The sequence below is a fragment of the Ursus maritimus genome, unplaced genomic scaffold, assembly GCF_017311325.1.
Source record: "Ursus maritimus isolate PB19 unplaced genomic scaffold, ASM1731132v1 scaffold_29, whole genome shotgun sequence".
Taxonomy (NCBI): Eukaryota; Metazoa; Chordata; class Mammalia; order Carnivora; family Ursidae; genus Ursus; species Ursus maritimus.
In genome coordinates, this window is record NW_024425452.1 from 15023327 (window position 1) to 15045151 (window position 21825).

At 40.0% G+C, this 21825-nt stretch overlaps 1 protein-coding gene across 1 annotated transcript in view; it reads left to right on the plus strand.

Annotated features, from left to right (window-relative positions):
* Positions 1 to 236: 236 nt before the first annotated feature.
* The window catches only part of RAB23 (RAB23, member RAS oncogene family), a 34732-nt gene continuing 13143 nt past the window's right edge, over positions 237 to 21825 (plus strand). The window contains exons 1-3 of the mRNA XM_040643598.1: positions 237 to 494; positions 7967 to 8182; positions 13443 to 13528. Of these exons, the coding sequence (XP_040499532.1) occupies positions 8028 to 8182; positions 13443 to 13528 (241 nt within the window). The 5' untranslated portion in view covers positions 237 to 494; positions 7967 to 8027. The remainder of the gene's footprint in view (positions 495 to 7966; positions 8183 to 13442; positions 13529 to 21825) is intronic.

A 21825-nucleotide genomic window follows, 5' to 3' on the forward strand; every position in this document is an offset into this window, starting at 1 on the left:
GGCGAAACTTAGGCGGACTTTCCTCTGTCAGTTCTTTACTAGGGTCCACGATCTAGGAGCTCCTGCTCGCCGCTGGTCTCCCCATCGCCACCGGTAACGCAAAGAAGCCGCCCTCCCGGGCACAAGCCAGAACAGGGGTGGAGCGGGGTGGGCCACCGGGTCCTCGCGGAGCATGCGCAGACCAAGCCCAGCGCATGCTCCGCAGAGCGGCGGGTCCGCGGATGAGGGGAGTCGAGTCTCCCGCGCCCCACCACCCTTGCTGGAGTTGCGGCTAAGACGCTTGTTCCAAGCCCCGACTGCCAATAAAGTTCGTTAAAAAATCATAGTCATTCTTAAAAGAGCGAAGGAGGGCGCGAGCCAGCCGGGCGGCCCCGCCGGGGGAGCTGGCGCCCTGGGAAGAGGAGGAGGTGGCGGCGGCAGCGGCGGCAGCGGTTGCGCCGCGACCAGGAGGAGCCGGTCGCGCCGGGCGGCTGGTCCGCGGCCGGCGGGGAACGGTGAGTAGCGGCTTGCACTCCAGGCAGCGGCGGCTCTCACTCGCCCTATCCAGCGGCAGAGGGCTCCCCCGGCTCCGCTGGCGAAGGACCCGCTTCTCCCTGGGGTCCCGGGATGTGCCGTACTCCGGGGACTGTAGAGGGGTGTCGCGGGCAGGGGCCTCCAGGCCCGGGCTCCCATCCCCCGGGCCCGGCCACTGAGCGCCCGCTCCCTAGCCGTGCGCAAGTTCCAGCTGGAGGAGGTGGGCGGCACTACTGCCCGGCCCCCGCTCTCAGCGCCCCGCGGCCGGGGCTCCCAGGGTGTGGGTCCCTGGAATTGCCCCTTGGGCGGGAAGGAGCGAGACGGAGCGGGGGCGAGGCGCTGGCCTCCAGCTTCTCGCCTTCTCGCAGCGCCCACACAGGGAAGGGGCGACCCAGGCCGGGTGAGACACCAACAAGGGGCGTCAAGTGCCGGGTTAGGTTTGATCGGAAGGGAGGTCCCAAGCTCTGCCCTGGCTTTTAGAACCCCCTCCTCCCTGCTGCGGGGCCCCTCCTTACCCGCGGCTCCACCCTTCCCTAGTTTCTTGCTCAGAGACTGCTAGAATATGAATGAGCCAGACGGCACTATTTCATTGACACTGGCTGCCACAGAATTACTTAACTCAGAGAACTGAGGAGCCTGCGGCAGCTCCCAGACGTAGGAACCTGAGGGTGTGTGAGAGCATGAACTTCACCATCAGGAGTGCCAGTCGAGTCTGAAAGGGTCGTTTACGTCTCTGGGTTTTATAGAACTCCTAACGTTTTCTAGGTAATTTCATTGAATTTAACAAGTGTTTCAGCGTTATAAACACAATCGTACCTGTACTTAGGTACCTTTTCTAATTTATTAGACTGCATTGGTTGGAAAAATCTTTAAAATTAAATTTGGGGAAAACAGTATTTAGAAAAGAGTATTTATGCAAAGCATTGCTGTAAGCTTTTTAATTATTACACTCAGAATTATATTCTGTTTTGATAGAGTGCTTTAAGTCTACAGAGTAGTAGAAGCCGATAATCACGAGTCAGACTGCCTGTGTTAAAATCTGACTGCGCTTTTCTTCTTAAAATTTTATTTTTAAAATTATATGGTAAAATTGACTTTTTAAGGGGTGTGCAGTTCTGTGAATTAATGCAGTCACCATGACAATCAGGACATAGAACAGCCCCCCCCTTCATGCTATCCTTTTATATCCTTCTCCTTACCCCTAGCCCCGGCAATGACTAACTTTTCAGATGTCATGTAAGTGGAATCAAACAATATGTAACCTTGTGATGCTGATTTTTTTCACTCAGCATAATGCCTTTGAGATTCCTCAGAGTTGTTGCATGTGTCAACAACGTCTCCTTTTTTATTGCTAAGTAGTGTTCCATTAGATGGATGTGCCACTGTGTTTATACATCCACCCACTGAAGGACATTTGGCGTGTTTCCAGTTCTTGGTGATTATGAATAGAGCTGCTATAAACATTCGTGTACAGGTTTTCGTGTGAACAGCAGTTTTCATTTCTGTAGGGTATTCCTAGGAGTGGGATTGCAGGGTCATATAAAGGATGTTTAACTTTATAAGAAACTGTCCTGCTGGTTTCCAGAGTGGCTGTTAGCATTTTGCACTCTTACCAGGACTGTGTGAAAGTACCAATTGTTCCACAAGGATCCTTGGAAGCACTTGCTATTCTCAGTAATTTTAAATTTAGCCATTCTCATAGGCATGTAGTGGTATCCCATGGTTTTAGTGTGTCTTTAATGATTTTGAATATCTTTTCATGTGCTTATTTGGCATATATAATTTTTGATGAGTATCTGGGCAAGAATATTGCCCATTCTCAAGTGAGTTGTTTGCTTTCTTTTGTGTTTTTTTTTTTTTTGTTTTTTTTCATATGTTGAGTTTTAAGGGCTCTTTATATGTTCGGGATACAAGTTACTTGGTAGATAAGTGCTTTGCAAATATTTCCTCGAAGTCTGTAGCTTGTCTTTTCATTCATATAACAGTATCATTCATAGAACAAATGTTTTTAATTTTTGTGAAGTTCAATTTATCAGTTTTTCCTTTTGTGGAATTTTTTTTGGTATGATGTCTAAGAACTCTTTCTAGCCCCAGGTCAACATTTTCACCTTGTAAAAAATTTATTCTAAAGATTATAGTTTTACTTTTATTTTTTTATTTTTCATTAAAGATTTTATTTTATAAATATTTATTTATTTGAGAGAGAGAGAGTACATGAGCACAAGGTGGGGTGAGGGTGGGGGAGCAGCAGAGGGAAAGGGAGAAGCAGACTCATGCTGAGCAGGGATTTTTCCCTCCCAGGCTGGATCCCAGGGCTCTGGGATCATGACCTGAGCCAAAGGCAGATGCTTAACCAACTGAGCCACCCAGGCACCCCTGAGATTTTATTTTTAAGTAATCTCTACACCCAACATGAGGCTTGAACTCACAACCCCTAGATCGAATCGCAAATTCTACTAACTGACCCATGTAGGTGCCCCTATAGTTTTACTTTTATTTTTTATTTATTTTTTTATAATTTTACTTTTAGATCTATGATCCATTTAAAATTATTTGTATAAGATGTGAGGTTTAGGTAAATGTTTACTTTTTTACATATGAATGTCCAGTTTTCCATCACCATTTGTTGAAAACAGTCTTTTCTCCATTGAATTGTTTTCGCACCTTTGTCAAAAATCAACTGGCTGAATTTGTGTGGGTCTATTTTTGCGCCCTCTGTTCTGTTCCGTTGATTTATATATCGTTCTGTTTATCAGTATCACACTTTCTTGATTAGTAAAGCTTTATGGTGTCTTAAAATTGGCTGGTATGATTTCCTCCTATTTTATTTTTAAAAATTGTGTTAGCGATTCTAGTTTATTTGCCTTTTCATACAACGTTTAGGATCAGCTTGTCTTAACTACAAAAAATGCTGCTGGTGCTTTGAAATTGGATAAGCCATGGATCAATTTGGAGAGAAATGCTGTCTTTACTTTTGAGTCCTCCAGTCTGTGAGCATGGCATGTCTTTTTGTTTATTTAGGTCTTTGTTTCATTAGTGTTTTATAGTTTTCAGCATATAGGTCCTGTACATGTTTTGTTAAATTTATACCAAAGTATTTAATTTGGGGGGAACTTTTATAAATGTCACTTAAAATTTTTGGTTCAGGGGTGCCTGGCTGGTTTAGTTGGAAGAGCATGCAACTCTTGATCTTGGGGTTGTGAGTTCTAGCCCCACATTGGGTGTAGAAATAACTTAAATAAATAAAAATTTTGGTTTCAATTTGTACATTGTTAGGGTATGGAAATAACAATTCAGCATTGTGTTTTGCCTTTGTATCCCTCGTCCTTCCTAAACTCATTTATTAGTTCTAGGGTGTTTTTGTTTTTTTTTTTTTAAATTCCTTGGGGGTTTTCTGTAAAGACATTCATGTAATTTGTGAGTAGGGACAGTTTTATTTAATTTTTCTCTAATCTGGAAGAGTCTTATTTCTTGTCACCTAGTTTCCTGGCTAGGACTTTGCATATGATGAATGGGAGTAGAGAGAGTGAACATACTTACCTTGCTCTCAGTCTAAGATTTAAAGCAGTTAGGCTTTCAGGGGTGCCTGGCTGGCTCAGTCAGTAGAGCATGTGACTCTCGAACTCGGGGTCATGAGTTTGAGCCCCATGTTGTGCATAGAGTTTACTTGAAAACAAAAAGGCAATCAGGCTTTCAGAGTTAAGTATAATGTTAGCTGTGGAGTTTTTTAATAGAGGACATTTATGAGGCTTTAGAAGTCCTCTTGTTTTTCTAGTTTGCTGACTATTTTTCTGACAAATCAGTGTGGAATTTTGTTATACGTTTCCTCTGTTTCAGTTGATATGGTGATGAGGTTTTTCTTTTTTACTTTGTTAATGTGGTAGGTTATGCTGATTGATTTTTGAGTATTGAACCAGCCTTGCATTCCCAAAATAAAGCCCACTTGGTCCTAGTTACTCTTTTTATAAATTCTTTGACTTGATTTTCTAATATTTTGTTGAGGACTTTTGTGTGTCTTTGTCCAGTTGTTTTTGTTTTTTGGTTTTGGTTTTTTTGGTACTGTTTTTGTGTGAAGTTGTTATCAAAGTAATACTGGCTTTATAAAATAAGTTGGGAAGTATTCCCTTCTCTTCTATATTCTGAAAGAGAGTGTATATCATTGGTGTCAATTCTTAAAAAGTTTGAATAAAATTCTCCAGTGAAATCACCTGAGCCTGGAGATTTTTCTGTAGGCTTTTTTTTTTTTAATTTATATATTTTTAAAGATTTTATTTATGTGTTTGACAGAGAGAGAGGCAGCGAGAGAGGGAACACAAGCAGGGGGAGTGGGAGAGGGAGAAGCAGGCTTCCCGCTGAGCAGGGAGCCCGATGTGGGGCTTGATCCCAGAACGCTGGGATCATGCCCTGAGCCGAAGGCAGACGCTTAACAACTGAGCCACCCAGGCGCCCCTCTCTTTGAGTTTTTAAGTTACAAGTTCAATTTCCTTTATAGTTATAGGTCTATTCAAATTATCTATTTCATATTGAGTGAGTTGTGGTAGTTAATGCTTTTTAAGGAATTGGTCCATTTCATCTAAGTTGTCAATTTTTTTTAAAGAGGGGAGGGGCAGAAGGAGAGGGAGAGACAGAATCTTAAACCCCTATGCGGGGCTCCATCTCCTGACCCTGAGATCATGACCTGAGTCGAAATCAAGAGTCGAACGCTTAACTGACTGAGCCGCCCAAGCTTCCCTAAGTTGTCAAATTTATGTGTGGAGTTGTTATATCATCCTTTTGAGTCTGCACAGTCCACAGTGACATTCTTGATTTTATTCCTAATACTGGTAATTTGTGTCTTCTTTCTTTCTTTTTTTTTTTTCTGTGCTTGTCAATTTTTTTTATCTTTAAAGAAAGTTTTTTGTTTAATTTTCCTTATTTTTCTGTTTTCAATTTCATTGATTTCTGCTTACTTTTATTATTTTCATCTTTTGGTTTGGGTTTATTTTGCTCTTCTTTTTCTAGTTTCTTGAGGTGAGAGTTTAACGTATCAATTTGAGACTTCTTTTCTAAGGTAAGCATTTAGTGCTATAAATTTTCCCTCAGCACTACATTAGCTGTGTCCCACAGATTTCACATTTTGTATTTTCATTTTAATTCAGTTTAATTATTTGGAAAAATGTCTTTTGAGCTTCTTTCTTTGGCCCACAGGTTCTTTACAAGTCTGTTGTTTTTAGTTTGCAAATATTTGCAGATTTTCCTGTTATATTTGTGTTACCGATTTCTAATTTGATTGCATTGTGGTACCATTATTTTAAGTTTGTTGAGGTTTGTTTTATGGCCTAGAATCTGTTTTATCTTGGTATATATTTAATGGGTACTTACAAAGAAGCATATTCTGGGGTGCCTGGGTGGCTCAGTCAGTTGAGTGTACGACTGTTGATTTTGGCTCAGGTCATGATCTCAAGGTTGTGAGTTCAAGCCCCTAGACAGGCTCTGTGCAGAGTCTGTTGGAGATTCTTTCTCCCTCTCCCTCTGCCTCTCCCCCTGCTCACACTCTTTCTCTCTCTCAGTAAATAAAATCTTTAAAAGAAAAAAGTATATTCTGCTGTTGTATGGACAGTTCTATAAATGCCAATTAGATTCTGATCATTTTATTCTGTTACTAGACTTTCATTTTGTTTTATTGTAGTGTTTTTTAGTATATCTCTGCATAACTTCCTTTTTTTTTAAGATTTTATTTTTTTTCTTTGAGAGAAAGAGGGGGAGCACACAAGTTGGGGGGGAAGGGCAGAGAAAGAGGGAGAAGCAGGTTCCATGCTGAACTTGGAGCCAGATGTGGGAACTTGATCCCAGGAGCCTGAGATCATGACCTGAGCTGAAAGCAGATGCCTAACCAACTGAGCCACCCAAGCACCCCTCATTGTGTAATTTCTTCAGTGGTTGCTCTAGGTATTATACTATATAAGCTACATTATATATAATTTATTACAGTCCGTTGGTGTCAACATTTTACCAGTTCAAGGGAGGCATAGAAACCTTACCTCCCTTTACATTCCTTTGTCCTCACCCATTTATAATTATGTTAAATATTTTTCTCTGTACATATTGAAAACCACACAGTTGTGTTTAAGTCAAACATCATTTAGAACACTCAAGAGGAATCTATTGTATTTACCTGTATTTTTGCTCCTACCATTTTTTGCTCCTTTCATTCTGATATTGTATTTTCTTTACATCATTTAATTATGTTTGAGGTGGAGATCTAGAACCTATACTTTTACAGATCTTCCTAGATGATTCTTATGATTGTGCAAGTCTGTGAAGTACTAGGGACAATTACTGAGACTCCTTGGGGAGCGGGGAGGAATGTTCTTCGTGTTTCAGACTTGTTTTGTGTAGTGGTAGTATAGATGGATTTTCAGTTAAGGGCGTTGGAATATAATATTATAACATATAATTGTAGTCAGGATTTTAACTAGAAATTTTACGAAGAAATATGAAGAAATTGACTTTCTGTTCTTTTCAGTCTAAAATGCAAACAGTACACATTATATTACTTTCCTTATAGGAGTAATTGTAACTAGTCTGAAACTAAAGAAAGAATGTGTGGTATAAGATTATTTGTAAAGGAGTCATTGTAACCTGAACAGTAAAGCACTGTAGGAGTCCAAAGCTGTCACACAGTTGTATAGTTTTCAGAAAATCTTCCTTTGGGGTGCTTTTCTAGGGGTATTAATTATACCTTAGATTTTGTATTTGTTGCCCATGTGGTGGTAACTGTGAGGAATTTATTATGTTGTGTAAAACTAAACCACCATTGTTTGTAAGCTTAATTTTCACTATGCTAAGTGCTTTATATGTACCATTGATCAACAATCTTCTGAGGTAAGTATCCTCGGTAAACTGAAGCTGAAAGAGGTTAGCCAGTAACTTCACTTAGAACACAGAACTAGTCAGTGGCAACTTTGAATCAGACCGCAATTCTAACACTGCAATCTTAGTCTTAAGATTGAAAAATAGAACTATGTAATCTAGGCGTTTATTAATACCTGGATGTCATATATTGTGCTGTTGTTCAGGATTCAAAAATGAATGATGTTATTGTTCCTCCTTTCAGAGAATTTACATGTTCTAAACAGGGTGGTAAGGGGACCTCCATCATGGAAGAATTCTTGGAATGTAATATAGTTATTTCTTCGTAAAACAATTATAGCTTATTTTGTACAATTTTTGGGGTGCCTGGGTGGCTCAGTCAGTTAAGCATCTGACTCTTGGTTTCAGAAGACTCATGATCTTGGGATCCAGCCCCACATCAGGTTCTGTGCTCAGCAGTTAGTCCGCTTGAGATTCTCTCCAAGCCCCTCCCCCTGCTTACACATTCTCTCTTTCAAGGAAATAAATATATCTTTAAAATTATAATAATAAAATTATTATAAAATTATAATATTTTGTACAATTTCATTTTAAACCACAGATTTGAGAAGATCTGATCACCTGGAATTAAAGTTGGTTCAGAAACCTTCACAATTGCAAAAATGTTGGAGGAAGATATGGAAGTGGCCATCAAGATGGTGGTTGTAGGGAACGGAGCAGTTGGAAAATCAAGTATGATTCAGCGATATTGCAAAGGAATTTTTACAAAAGACTACAAGAAAACCATTGGAGTTGATTTTTTGGAGCGACAAATCCAGTATGTACTTGGCCATTTAATCCCCTCATTTTGATTTGTGAACTCTATCCCAGGCTTTGGAATAACACTAATTACAGTACGGTTCAAGGTTAGGGATCTAGTGGCAGTGGCTAATGAGACAGTTGGTGGTGGTTTTCAAATACTCAGTCCTGTGTGTACCTTTTTTTTTTTCTTTTTCCTTTCTCTTTAACATTTCAAGTTTTTATTTAAATTCTAGTTAGTTAACATATTCCTGTGTGTATCTTTATCCTTCTGTCTTTTTCTTACCTTTCATCTATTTTCCCTTCCTCATTTTCCCCCCTTTTTCATACTCCCCTCCCCACCCTTTCTATCTTGTATCTGTTTTATGTTTATTGGTGACACCTTGCATACTTTATAAACACAAACTGATGCTCGACTCTAATGAGATTTCTGTCCACTACAAGCTCAACTTGGAGGTTTTGCAGGTTCAGTTCCAGACCACCGTAATAAAGCGAGTCAAATGAATTTTTTAGTTTCCTAGTTGTATAAAGTTATGTTTACATTATACTGTAGTCTGTTAAGTATGTGATAGCATTATGTCTAAACAAATAATGTACATACCTTCATTTAAAAATACTTTCTTGCTAAAAAATGCTAACCATCCTCTGATCTTTCACCAAGTCTGAATCTTTTGCTGGTGGAGGGTCTCACCTCGATATTGATGGCTGCTGACTGATCAGGGTGGTGGTTGCTGAAGGTGGGGGTGGCTATGGTGATTTTTTAATTTTAATATAAGACAACAGTGGAGTTTTCTCATTGATTCACTCTACCTCTCAGGAATGATTTCTCAGTGGCATATGATGCCATTTGATGGCATTTTACCCACAGTAGAACTTCATTCAAAATTGGAGTCAATTCTCTCAAACCCATTTGAATCACTATATTGTATACCTGAAACTAATATAACACTGTATGCTAACTATACTGGAATTAAAATTAAAAACTTGGGGCGCCTGGGTGGCACAGTGGTTGGGCGTCTGCCTTCAGCTCAGGGCGTGATCCCGGCGTTGTGGGATTGAGCCCCACATCAGGCTCCTCCGCTATGAGCCTGCTTCTTCCTCTCCCACTCCCCCTGCTTGTGTTCCCTCTCTCGCTGGCTGTCTCTATCTCTATCTCTGTCGAATAAATAAATAAAATCTTTAAAAAAAAAAAATTAAAAACTTAAAAAAATTCTCTCAAATCGTGCTACCACATGATCAACTAAGTTTATGTAATATTCTAAATCCTTTGTTGTCATTTCGACAGTCTGCACAGCGCCTTCACCAGGAGTAGACTCCATACCAAGAACCCACTTTCTTTGCTCGTCCATAATAAGCAGCTCGTCATCCGTTCAGCTTTTATCACAGATCGCAGCAGCTCAGTCCCACCCTCCGGCTCCACTTCTAATTCCAGTTTTCTTGCTCTTTTCACCCATTGTTCAGTTACTTCCTCCACAGAAGTCTCAAACCCCACAAACTCATCCATGAGAGTTGGAATCTACTTCTTCCAAAGTCTTGTCGATGTTATTTGATCTCTTCCAGTGACTCATGAATGTTCTTAATGGCATCCAGAATGGTGAATCTTTTGTATCAAGTTTTTGATTTTCTTTGCCCAGATCCATCAGAGGAATCACCGTCTGTGGCAGCTATAACCTTACACAATGTATTTCTTAAATAGTAAGGCTTGAAAGTCAAAATTATTTCTTGATCCATGGGCCACAGAATGGATACTGTGTTAGCATCTCCAGTGGAGCTCTTGGGTGACCACTGCATTGCCACTGAGCAGTCAAATTTTGGAGGAATTTTTGTTCTGAGCAGTAGGTCTCAGCAGTGGGCTTAAAATATTCAGTAAACCATCGTGTAAACACAAGTGCTGTCATCCAGGCCTTGCTGTTCCATTTATAGAGCACAGACAGAGTAAATTTAGCATAATTCTTAAGGGCCCTAGAATTTTCAGAATGGTAAATAAGCACTGGCTTCAACTTTAAGTCACCAGCGGCATTAGCCCCTAATAAGGGAGTCAACCTGTCTTTTGAAGCTTTGAAGCCAGGCACTGACTTCTCTCTAGCTATGAACATCCTTAATGCCATCTCCTTCCAGTAGAAGGCTGTTTCATCCACATTGAAAATCTGCTGTTTAGTGTAGCACCTTCAGGAATTCTCTGGCTCAATCTTCTGGGTAACCTGCTGCAGCTCCCACGTGAGTACTTTTACATTACAGAGGCCGCATCTTTCCTTCAACCTGATGAACCCTCCTCTGCTAGCTTCAGACTTTCCTGCAGCTTCCTCACCTCGCTCAGCCTTCAGAGAATTGAGGAAGTTAGGACCTTTCTCTGGATTAAGCTTTGGTTTAAGGGAATGTGTGGCTGGTTTTATCTTCTCTCCAGATCACCAAAACTTCCTCCATACGGCAGTGAGGCTGTTTTGCTTTCTTATCACGTGTGTTCACTGGAGTAGCGCATTTATTTGTTTGTTTGTTTATTAAAGTAATCTCTGTGCCCAACTTGGGGCTCGAACTCATGACCGTGAGATCAAGAGTTGTATGCTCTACTGACTGAGCCAGCCAGGAGCACTTTTAATTTCCTTCAAGAACTTTTCCTTTGCGTTCACAACTTTGGCCACCTGGCACAAGCGGGCTGGCTTTCAGCTGATCTCAGCTTTCAGCATTCTTTCCTCACAGTATTTAATCATGTCTAGCTTTTGTTTAAAGTGAGAGATGTGTGGCTCTTGCTTTCACTTGAACACTTAGAGGCCACTGTAGGGCTATTAATTGGCCTAATTTCAGTATTGCTGTGTCTCAGAATAGGGAGATGCCAGAAAAGGGAAGGAAATGAAGGAAGGGCTGGTTGGTGGAACAGTGTGAACACACATACCTAATGACATAGCTAAGTGTCCATCTTATGTGGAAGCAGTCTGTAGGCACCCCAAAACAGTTACAATAGTAACATGAAAGATCACTAATTAGAGATCACCATAACAACTATAATAATGAAAAAATTTGAAATATTCTAAGAATTACCAAAATGTGGCACAGAGATACAAAGTGAGCAGATGCTGTTGGAAAAATGGTGCTGATAGCCTGTCTGGTTTGTGGCAACCCTGCAATTTGTTAAAAAAAACAGTCTCTGTGAAGCACAGTAAAGCAAGTGCAATAAACCAAGGCATACCTGTTTATTTGGAAGGACAGTTACCTGTCTCTCAGAATAGTTTTCAACTATTATGGGATCCTAGGACTATCTCGGAGTTAGAGAATTGTTTTAAAGAAATAAGAGCAGGTTTGGCAGGATTAAATACTCCAGTGTAAAGGAAGTCTTACTTCAGGAAATCCAGTTGGATTCTAAAACACATCAAAAGGAACAGTTGGCCGGGGTGGGGGTGGGGGGGGTGTATGCGTGCGTGGCTCAGTTGGTTAAGCAGCTGCCATAGGCCCAGGTCATGATCCCAGAGTCCTGGGATTGAGTCTTGCATCGGGCTTCCTGCTCAGCAGGGAGCCTACTTCTCCCTCTCCCTCTGCTTGTCACTCCCCCTGCTTGTTCTCTTTGTCAAATAAATAAAATCTTAAAAAAGAAATAGTAACAGTTTTTGTCATTAGTCCTGAGAAATTTTAAAGGTATTTTATTTTATTTCATTTCATTTGAATATAGTTGACACATAATGTTACATTAGTTTCAGGTGTACAACAGAATGATTCAACTTCTCTATAGGTTATGCTATGTTCACCATGAGAGTAGCTACATCCTGTCCCCATATAATTTTCTTACAGTGTCATTAACTATATTCCCTATGCTGTACCTCTGATTCCTGCGACTTACTCATTCCGTAACTAGAAGCCCGTGTCTCCCACTCCCCTTCACTCATTTTGCCTGTTCTCCCACACCCCAAGCATATTTTAAATTGTAGGGACAAACTGACAGGTATTAAAAAAATAAATAACATTAAACAAATCTGACTAGCCTAGACATTAGCATTAAAGATAATTGTGTTCATTGTTTTAAGATTGTTCAATTTCTAATTTGTATTCTATTGCTCTCTTTTAAAAATACTTCCATGTTTACTTCCTTTCTCAAATATTTTAAGGCTTCATGATGTTCATTTTTGTATTTCTTATCTGAACCAAATTAATATGTTAAGTATGCAGTTGATCCTCGTTATTTGTAGATTCCATATATATACTTTAAGTAACTATTGATTCTCATTATTTGTAGGTTCCATATTTGCAGTTGATCCACTTGCTAAAATTTATTTGTAACCCCAGAGTCAGTACTCCCAGAGCTTTGGTGGTCATTCGTGGATATGCACAGAGTAGCAGATATTTGCTACGCTACATGCACATTCTCAGCTTAGGGTGACCGAGGCAACCCTCTTCCTTCTTTTTTCATCCCTCACACTATTGTAAACAAGTGTTTTCTCATGTCTGTTTTTGTGACATGTTTTTGTACTTCTTGTTGATGATGTCGCTGTTTAAAATGGCCCCTAAGTGTAGTGCTATCTAGTCCTAAGTATAAGAAGGCTATGTTGTGCCTTAAAGAGAAAATATGTATGTTAGGTACACTTCATTTATGCATGAGTTACAGTGCTGTGGGCCTTGAGTTCAATGTTAATGAATTAACAATATGTTTTAAATAAGGCATCTTTTAAACAACCACCAATAAACCAAGGTTAGGTATTAGGTTAGGGAAAACGTAACTAGGGCACACAGAACCTAACCTTGTATTTCCCCTAGGAGCAGTGTTTCAGTGTTTGGTGTTTCAGTGCTTGCAGTGACTTTATAGAACATAAAGCAATGCACCGTATGACAAAATAAGAGTAAGTTTTTAAGTTGTAGGACAACCAAGCTGCTTTTCTTCCTCCCTCCCTTCCTCCCTTCCTTCCTTTTTTGCTTCTTTCCTTTCTTATTCTATCACTTGTGCACCAGAACCCATTGGAGTGTGATAGCAAGAGGAGAGCAAGTACTAACCTAAGGCAGTCCCCTTCCCAGTGCTACTAGTCTTTGAGCCACTGCTGTCTGACTGTTGTTAAAGGAGAAAACACGGCAGGTAAACTCAAATCACGTATGAAGTTAAAGCTTTGGGGGGATGTCTTTCCCCCTTTCGTTTCACTACTGGTAGTGGTATCAGCCTTTAAAAGCACTGAGACTTTTTCAGAGTGAAAACCAACAGTATAGTTTTAACAACTTCAGATTTGAAAAATAAAAATATGCACAAAGCAATGTTACTAAAGACGTTTTCTTTACATATGAAATAAATTCATCTCTTGTTTCAGAGTTAATGATGAAGATGTCAGACTCATGTTGTGGGATACAGCAGGTCAAGAGGAATTTGATGCAATAACAAAGGCCTACTATCGAGGTAAATTGTGGGGTTTGTTTGTTTGGGCATGTTCTTTTGGCTAAACAAAGAACTTCACTTTTTTTATTCGACATCAGAAGAGTTTCTTTTTAAGAAGACCTGCGTTAATTTCAAAGTATTTTTAGAAACCTCTTAGGTCATTATTCTCCTAATGATCTTGTTGAGTAGTAAATAATACTTTGTACTATAGATAGTTTGTCTCTGCCTTGGAATTATATGACTCACATAGGCATTCCGAGTTCTAATCAGTTAGAAACTGTTCAGTGCCTATTTCTGACCACAGGGAGATGATTCTCTGGTCAGAGAGAGTGGAAACTGGCATGAAAAAGTAAAGTTCCTGCAAATAAGATGACACTTTGTATTATGCATGAAATTGTGTGGATAAAGCCATCTCGGTGCTGTAAGAGTTCAGGGACATGTGAGATACATGTGAAAGGAAAGAAGTACAGCTGTAGCACTTTAGAGTCTAAAATACGGGGTTAAATTCCTCAAGGAAAGCTGAAATTTCTAAATGGAACCTAAAGTTCCAATTAACATTTTCCTCTAAAATTTTGTCCTTTTCTTTTGGAATTTATGAAAGCATTTTCAGTGTTTCTCTGCCTTATTGCTCATGGTGATTGTAATGAGAACAAAGTAACTGAAGGCTCCATATAGTCCCATGTAGCCCTATAGACTATTGATGCTTTTGCATATATATTTTGTTTTTTCCCACTTTTGAAAATGTGCGATTTATAATAATGGCAACGGAGATTTAATGAAAATGTAATTATACTAACGTATAAACAACCAAAGAAGTTGCCTTTCTGACTTGGTACCAGGGAAACCTGATTTCCACTGCCTCCTCTAAAGAAGACTTTGGTTCCTTGAGAAATTAAAGAGAGGTACACCTCTCAGGTATCATTCTAATAATGCAACAACTACTCATTCTATTCACTGTGCCCTTAAAGACTTCCCAGGGGCAGTAGTTTTGACTGTTGCTCCCCTGTAGATGCTAGTTTGGGTCTTGAGCACCTGTAACATGGCATGAGGCAGGAATTATGTTCTTTTTTTTTTTTTTTTTTTTTTTAAGATTTTTATTTATTTGACGGAGAGAAAGAGACAGCCCGCGAGAGAGGGAACACAAGCAGGGGGAGTGGGAGAGGAAGAAGCAGGCTTCCAGCAGAGGAGCCTGATGTGGGGCTCAGTCCTGGAATGCTGGGATCACGCCCTGAGCCGAAGGCAGACGCTTAACGACTGAGCCACCCAGGCTCCCCAGGAATTATGTTCTTATGACCCAAAGCTCTTAGATTAGATGGCATTTTTATCAAATTGTTAATTTCATGAGCTTTGACACTATTGGTTAACAGGCCCAAAAATTAAAGTTAATTCTTGAATAAAAATTATTTGTATTTTCTTAGTGGGGTTATTACCACCACACCCCCTCACCCCATTCACACAGGAAAAAAACAAAACAAAACAAAAAAACCTTGGTGGAAACATGAAAAAATAGAAGTACATGAGATTTTCATTGTTTTTACCTAGCTTTTTTCTCTAAATTCTCGGCATGAAATGTATGTTCTTTTGTGAGGAAAAAAGATAGGTTGGGCTCTTCCTTTTTTTTTTTCCCTTAAGATTTTATTATTCATTTGAGAGAAAGAGGGAGAGAGCAGGGGGAAGGGGCAGAGGAGAGGAACAAGCAGACTCCTGCTGAGTAGGGAGCCCAGCGAGGCTATCCCAAGACCCCGAGATTATGACCCAAAGGCAGATGCTTAACCGACTAGGTTCTTCTTTTTAAGCTTTTGATAATTTGATATGGCAGTATTACTTTTTAACCAGTATGGTTATTTTTTGGAGAATGTATTTGCCATTGTGTATCTCTCATCTATAAAAGCAAAACTGTGTGGGGCACCTGGGTGGCTCAGTTGGTTAAGCGTCTGCCTTCAGCTCAGGTCATGATCTCAGGGTCCTAGGATCAAGCCCTACATTGGGCTTCCTGCTCAGCAGCGAGTCGGCTTTTTCCTCTGCCTCTGTGATCCCTCTCTCTCAAAAAAAAAAAAAAAAAGGCAAAACTGTGTTGATTTATAATTATCCCAAAATAAAGGTTAACCTGAAAAAAGGCAAACCTTGTCAAATGTGAAAAATGTTTTGATTTGCATATAAATAAAAAGAAGAAAATGTTGAAATGGTATAGTTAAGTAGATCACTTGGTCCTTGATTAAAAAAAAACCAAAAAACAAAACAGACCAGGTAGCTAAAAATATTTTTATTTTCTCTGTAGTTGAGGAATTAATGCTTTCTTAAATTTTATCCCATGAGACTAAGTTCAACATTGTTATCTTTTAATTTTTAAAATTTGACTCATCTGGCTTATTGTGTTCTTCTTGTTTAGTACTTTTTAGTTGTCCACAAGTCGAAGTTTCTCTTTACACTGTCTACAAAAAACCTTCTTTGCCAGAAACTAAAAAGAGGACCCATAATTTTTAGTATTTACTTGTCTTAATTTACTGTGAGTGATGTTTAAATTTTTTTCCACTTTGTTTCATTTGGACTAAAAGGCTTCAAACAGCTTAACATTTTATTTTATTTTGAAAGATTTTATTTATTTATTTGAGAGACAGAGGGAGAGGGAGAAGCAGGCTCATGACCTAAGTCCAGGGCAGACGTTTAGCTGACTGAGCCACCCACGTGCTCCTACACCTAACACTTTAAGTGATCTTAAGCATAAAAATAGATTATCTCTTAAAAGCTTTTCTTAAAATGTAATTTTTTAGTCAACCATGTTAAAATGGCAAAGAGCATGGGGTGCTGAGAAAAGTCTGTAAGTTTCAGCTTCTTTTTCTAAGTTATAAGAATAACACATCACAAAATGAATTAAGGAATAAACAGTGGCAATTATACATAAATTTGGCATATTGAATGAAATGGTGTATTGACTGTTCTTACATGCTTTCCTTTGGGGTTCCAGCAGAATACTTTTGGTTGCTGAGAACAGAAAAGCAATCTCAAAATAAACTACAAAGAAAGGTGGAAGTAGGGTAGCTTTTACTTATGGTTTGTCCTCCCTGTAACCTCATTGATTCCCCTGACTTGCCTCACTCCCTGTGTGGGGTTCCTCGTGCTGATTTTCCTCTTGGTTGCTACCATCGGAGATGAAAGCCATATGCTTTGTTCACATCCTTTGGGGGAAAGGGTTAATTCCCACAACAATGGATCAAAAGTCCTGAGCTTTTATCTGATTAGATCACCCTTGACCAGATCACTGTAAGTAGTTAGAGGGATGTGATCACCCTAATTGGCTTGGTGCACTTAGGGCCTACTCCCCCAGAGCAGAGGGTAGGTTCAGCCTGCCTAAACCATATGGCTACTGTACAGTGAGGTAGAGGTGTTCTCAGGGGGGGAGGGGAATTGGATGCCAACTAGGCAACCAGGTAATCATCTGCTATTAGTATAGATTCAAATATGATGATGTAATTAAATAGGAACGAAGACTAGAAAGAGAATATAAGGGCTGGGAAGAATGCGTTAAGATACCAGTTTATTGATGGAAACACCATGCCTTATAAAATTAGGACTTACTGATTTATATCTTAGAAATGTATTCAAAACACATAAAGGTTTTAAAAATTTATATTTAAAGAAGAAAAATTGTATAATAATTCATTTAAAAGACCTATCAAATAAAAAGCCATCATTTAAAGGCATAGTTATATTCTTAGAATGCTGCATTAGGTGTATAGTGAAGCGTGTTGAAACATGACTTTGTAAAGAAAGAGCACAGATCACATTAGAAACCCTTTTGGGCTCCCAAATGACTCCTCTTAAATTCTTAAGAAGTCCACCCTAGACAGTAGAAACCATACTTAGAACAGAAAGTTATGTACAATATAAAACATTTTCATTTTAGTTTTTTTGTTGTCATTTGTTTCTAAGAAAAAAGTGTTTTTGACTAACAATATATAGAAATGAAGTTATAGACTTGAGACCTATTTTCTGAGATTATGCTCATAAATAGAAGGGAACATTTTTTTTCAGTACCATCCTTCATGAACATAAGTGAATATAAATTGTTGGAAATGAAATGGCTCTGCACAAGCTATTTATAAATTTCCGTTAAAAATACAAAAATTAAAGAACAGAATTAGACTATGCAAGTCCCTTAGATTTGTTTTGAAATTATATGAGCGTGGAATCTGCGATAGGTTGGTTCATTAAATAATTTGTGCTTCACACTATACAGAGTGTCAACAAGAATAAGGGACAGGCATTGAAAATCAGAAGAATAACTATAATATATACAATTCTAAAGCCTTGTGTTTCTGATTGGTCTGCCCTTATTCAATTTTATGCCATGTTGTATAGAACATTGTTTTTTAAACTGTCATGTGCACATGAATCCCCTGGGGAGCTTGTTAAAATGCAGTCTCTAATTTAGAAGATCTGTGGGTGGCTCTAAGCTTCAGCACTTCTGCAGCCTCCCAGGTGACCCTGCCACTGCTGGTCCTCAGCCACACTCGAAAGTCTAGAGACCATCTTTTAGGGTCTTTCAGAATTCGAGGACAGAATTACTCTCTAAACATTATGTGTCTTGGGGAGTATTTTCTGAATTGCATTCAGAAATAGTAACTTCTATTGAAAGATCTTATTATTTAGAAATAAATACTTGCCAATGGTGATCTTATAATTGACACCAAAACTTTATTCAGACGTCTATATTCCTGATGTGTGGATAAGTGGAATAGTTTGTTAATTATTAGAAGTGATTCTTTTGTGGGTGGTTTACTGTTATCCATGATGACAAAGTAACTTCTAATGGTGTGATTCTTGGAGTAGGTAGTACTGAAGGAAGATTGAACAGTAGGAAAATAAAGGTCTTTTTAAAAACATGGGTAGAAAACACTGGCTATCTTTAAATATCAAGGGTGTAAGATATGTCCAAATGACTGCAACAGAGAAATTAAAGCATTATTAACATTTTTTTTAAACTTTATTAACTTTCTTAAAGATGACTGGTACCAACACAGAACTGGAGGTCAAAGGAAGAAAAAGAAATTGGATAACAGTATAGGATCATTTTTCAATTAAGAACATTTATAGTAGGGGCACCTGGTGGTTCAGTCGGTTAAGCGTCTGCCTTTGGCTCAGGTCTTGATCCCAGGGTCCTGGGATCGAGCCCCACGTTGGGCTCTCTGCTCAGCAGGGAACCTGCTTTTCCCTCTCCCTCTGCCATTTCCCCCCCTCGTACTCTCTCTCTCTCTCAAATAAATAATTTTTTTTTTTAAATAATATTTTTAGTAGTTGGTATGTTGAACAGAGCTCATGAAGATACCAACATTCAACTTGGGATCATGACCTGAGCCGAAGGCAGACGCTTAACTGACCGAGCCACCCAGGCATCCCCATCCCTTTGTTTTTAGTAGGCAGTAGGAGGAGGGGAAGTTCTTTCTTGACCCTCAAAGAAAACTCCCTTCAGCTCATGTCTTTTCTGGTCACTCTCAAGTAGTTTTTCTCAACTGCTTCATAGTTATTTCTAGTCATAAACATAATCTCAATTTGGCAGTTAGAATAGCCAGTCTTGTGTATTAATCAAAACTACAAATATAATTTAGCATTAAATATCTTATCTTCTCTGGAGTTTTAATAGGCCAGTCAGTATCTGTGGTCTGGGAAGAGAATATTGGTTGCTTCTGTCCTCTCACTTTTCTTTGACTTGCTAGATATGTGTCTTCCTCCTCCGCAGTCAGGCCCAGGACGAAAGGGAATTGGGAGACAAAGGCACTCTTTTTTTTTTTTTTTTTTTGAGTAATCTCTGCACCCAACATGGGGCTCAAACTCACAACCCTGAGATTAAGTGTCCCATGCTCTACCGACTGAGCCAGCCAGGCGCCCCAGATGGGAGCACTCTTGCAGGTGCTATTGTCTGATGTTGGGCCCCTCTGGGGGGTAGGTTTTCAAAGATCATTCTTTCTCTAGGGGATTGTCCTGGATTCCACCAAGGTTCCCATTTTCGGGGATATTTCTTCTGGGCACATGTATAGTTGAGTCTTGCAGTTGCTTTTCCCCCTTCCTCCCCTTCGTGGGAGTTGCATTCTACCTCTACGCTCCTTTATGCTCAACTCCCATCATCCAATAAGCAGTTCTATGGGACGTGAGTTAAAATGAATCCATGCTAGCTTGTCTCTTAGATGTGGGTCACCTCTATCCATGTGAGATTCCTGTGCGTTCTTTGTCTTGCCATTGGCAGGAGCACAGTTACTCCTAAAGGCAGCTCTTTTCTTTTTGTCTGTTGTTCTTGCCTTTTTGCTCCTGTTGCCAGCCACTGAATCTCTCTTAGGCTTGAATCAAGACACCGTGAGTCCAGAGTGTTCCCCAGTTGCTGGGAACACATACCAAGCTACTTAAGTGGTCTTGCTGAGGCCCATTCCTTCTGGTTGAGATGAAGGAGGTAATGATAGTACTCTCCCCCATAGCACCCCACCTTAAAAGAGAATGGGGGCAGTCAGTTAAGCGTCTGACTCTTGATTTTGGCTCAGGTCATGATCTCAGGGTCATGGGATGGAGCCCCATGTTGGGCTCCCTGCTCAGCGGGGAGTCTGCTTGTCCCTCTCCCTCTGCTTCCCCCCCACACCCGCTGCCCTGCTCTTTTTCTCTATCTCTCAAATAAGTAAGTAAATAAAATCTTTAAAAAAGAGAGAGAGAGAGAGAGAGAAGGGTTGGTGTGGACAGCACTTTCTCTAAAGAAATCCTTTCCCCGTCTTCTCAATTCTTAAAAAAAAAAAAAAATTTTTCTTGAAGTGCTTGTGAGGGAATTCCAAAGTTGCATAATGGATTTATGGTTATTTTCTTTGTAAATTCTGCAAAGAATGATCTTTCCACACATATTTGGAATCTGGTGTTTGTCATCTGTTTTATTAGTACCTCAGTCAAAATTTTGTATAAAGGGTCTTTAACTTTTTAAAGTATATATTAGAAAGGGCTTTTTTTTTGAAGGAGGGGGGTTCCTAAGCAGAAAAGAACCATAATGCATCACAATTTCACAGGGTGTTTGTATGTATGGATAATAGTATTCAGTTAGGGGAAATTAAAACAAGTTGTTGCCCATCGTTTCTCAGAATATTGTATCTGCGAAAGTAAGCCACAAAACAGTTCTTGGCACAACTTCGTGGGGCTGGTTTATTTGGTAGGTGATCCCAGGAAGAAGAAGTGAGACACTGGGGAGAAAAGGGAGAAAAACCTATGAAGGGTGCATTAATGAGCTAATTATTACCATAGGCAATTGGGGAATCCATCCCTGTGAGGAACCATGTAGCCATGACTCAAGATGGTCCCACCAAAGTGAGGCTGAGGTTTTATCCCATCTCCCATACATTCAGTTTCTCCCCAGAGGTATGAGTTCCCCTTAGGATGGGCTAGCCCAAGGGTCTTTCTGAAGCATCAGAAAAAGCCCCGATGCAGAAAAGCTAGTGTGGGGAGCCTGGGTGGCTCAGTCAGTTAAGCATCTGCCTTTGACTCAGGCCATGATGTTGGGGTCCTGGGATCGAGCCCCGCATCGGGCTCCACCCTCAGCGGGGAGCCTGCTTCTCCCCCTCTCTCTCCCTCTGCCCCTCCCGCTGCTCGTGCTCTCTCTCTGTCTCTCAAATACCTAAATAAAATCTTGGAAAAAAAAAGGCCGAGTGCCACCTGCAGCATATGCTTTGAGGATATTAAGAACAGGCAGGAACTGTCCACAGCTACAGTGAAATTCAAGTGTCTCTACCGATATTTGTGTTTATTTACCTGCCTTGATTGCTTAAACTTATTTAACAGTACCTCTTCCTTCTCTTTAAACTGGCACTTTAGTACTTTCCCACATTCCTTTGTCGGCCTACTCAGTCTCCCACTAAATGATTTTGGGGTTGTTATGGACATACTTTTTCTTTTATCCATGGATCATTGATATTTTAAACATTTTGGGGCGCCTGACTGGCTCAGTCCCTAGAACATGCGACTCTTGATCTCTGGATTATGAGTTCGAACCCCACATTGGGTGTAGAGATTACTTAAAAATAAAATCTTAGAAAGAAAGAAAGATTTTTTAAACAACATTTTGCTTTTCTTAGTTGATCATTCTTGCTGCCCATATCTTTGGGACCATCTGCTTTGTTTTTTTATGCATTATTATTAAAATATGCTTCCTCCGGGCACCTGGGTGGGTCAGTCATTAAGCGTCTGCCTTCGGCTCAGGGCGTGATCCCAGGGTCCTGGGATCAAGCCCCGCATCAGGCTCCCTGCTCTGCTGGGGGCCTGCTTCTTCCTCTCCCACTCCCCCTGCTTGTGTTCCG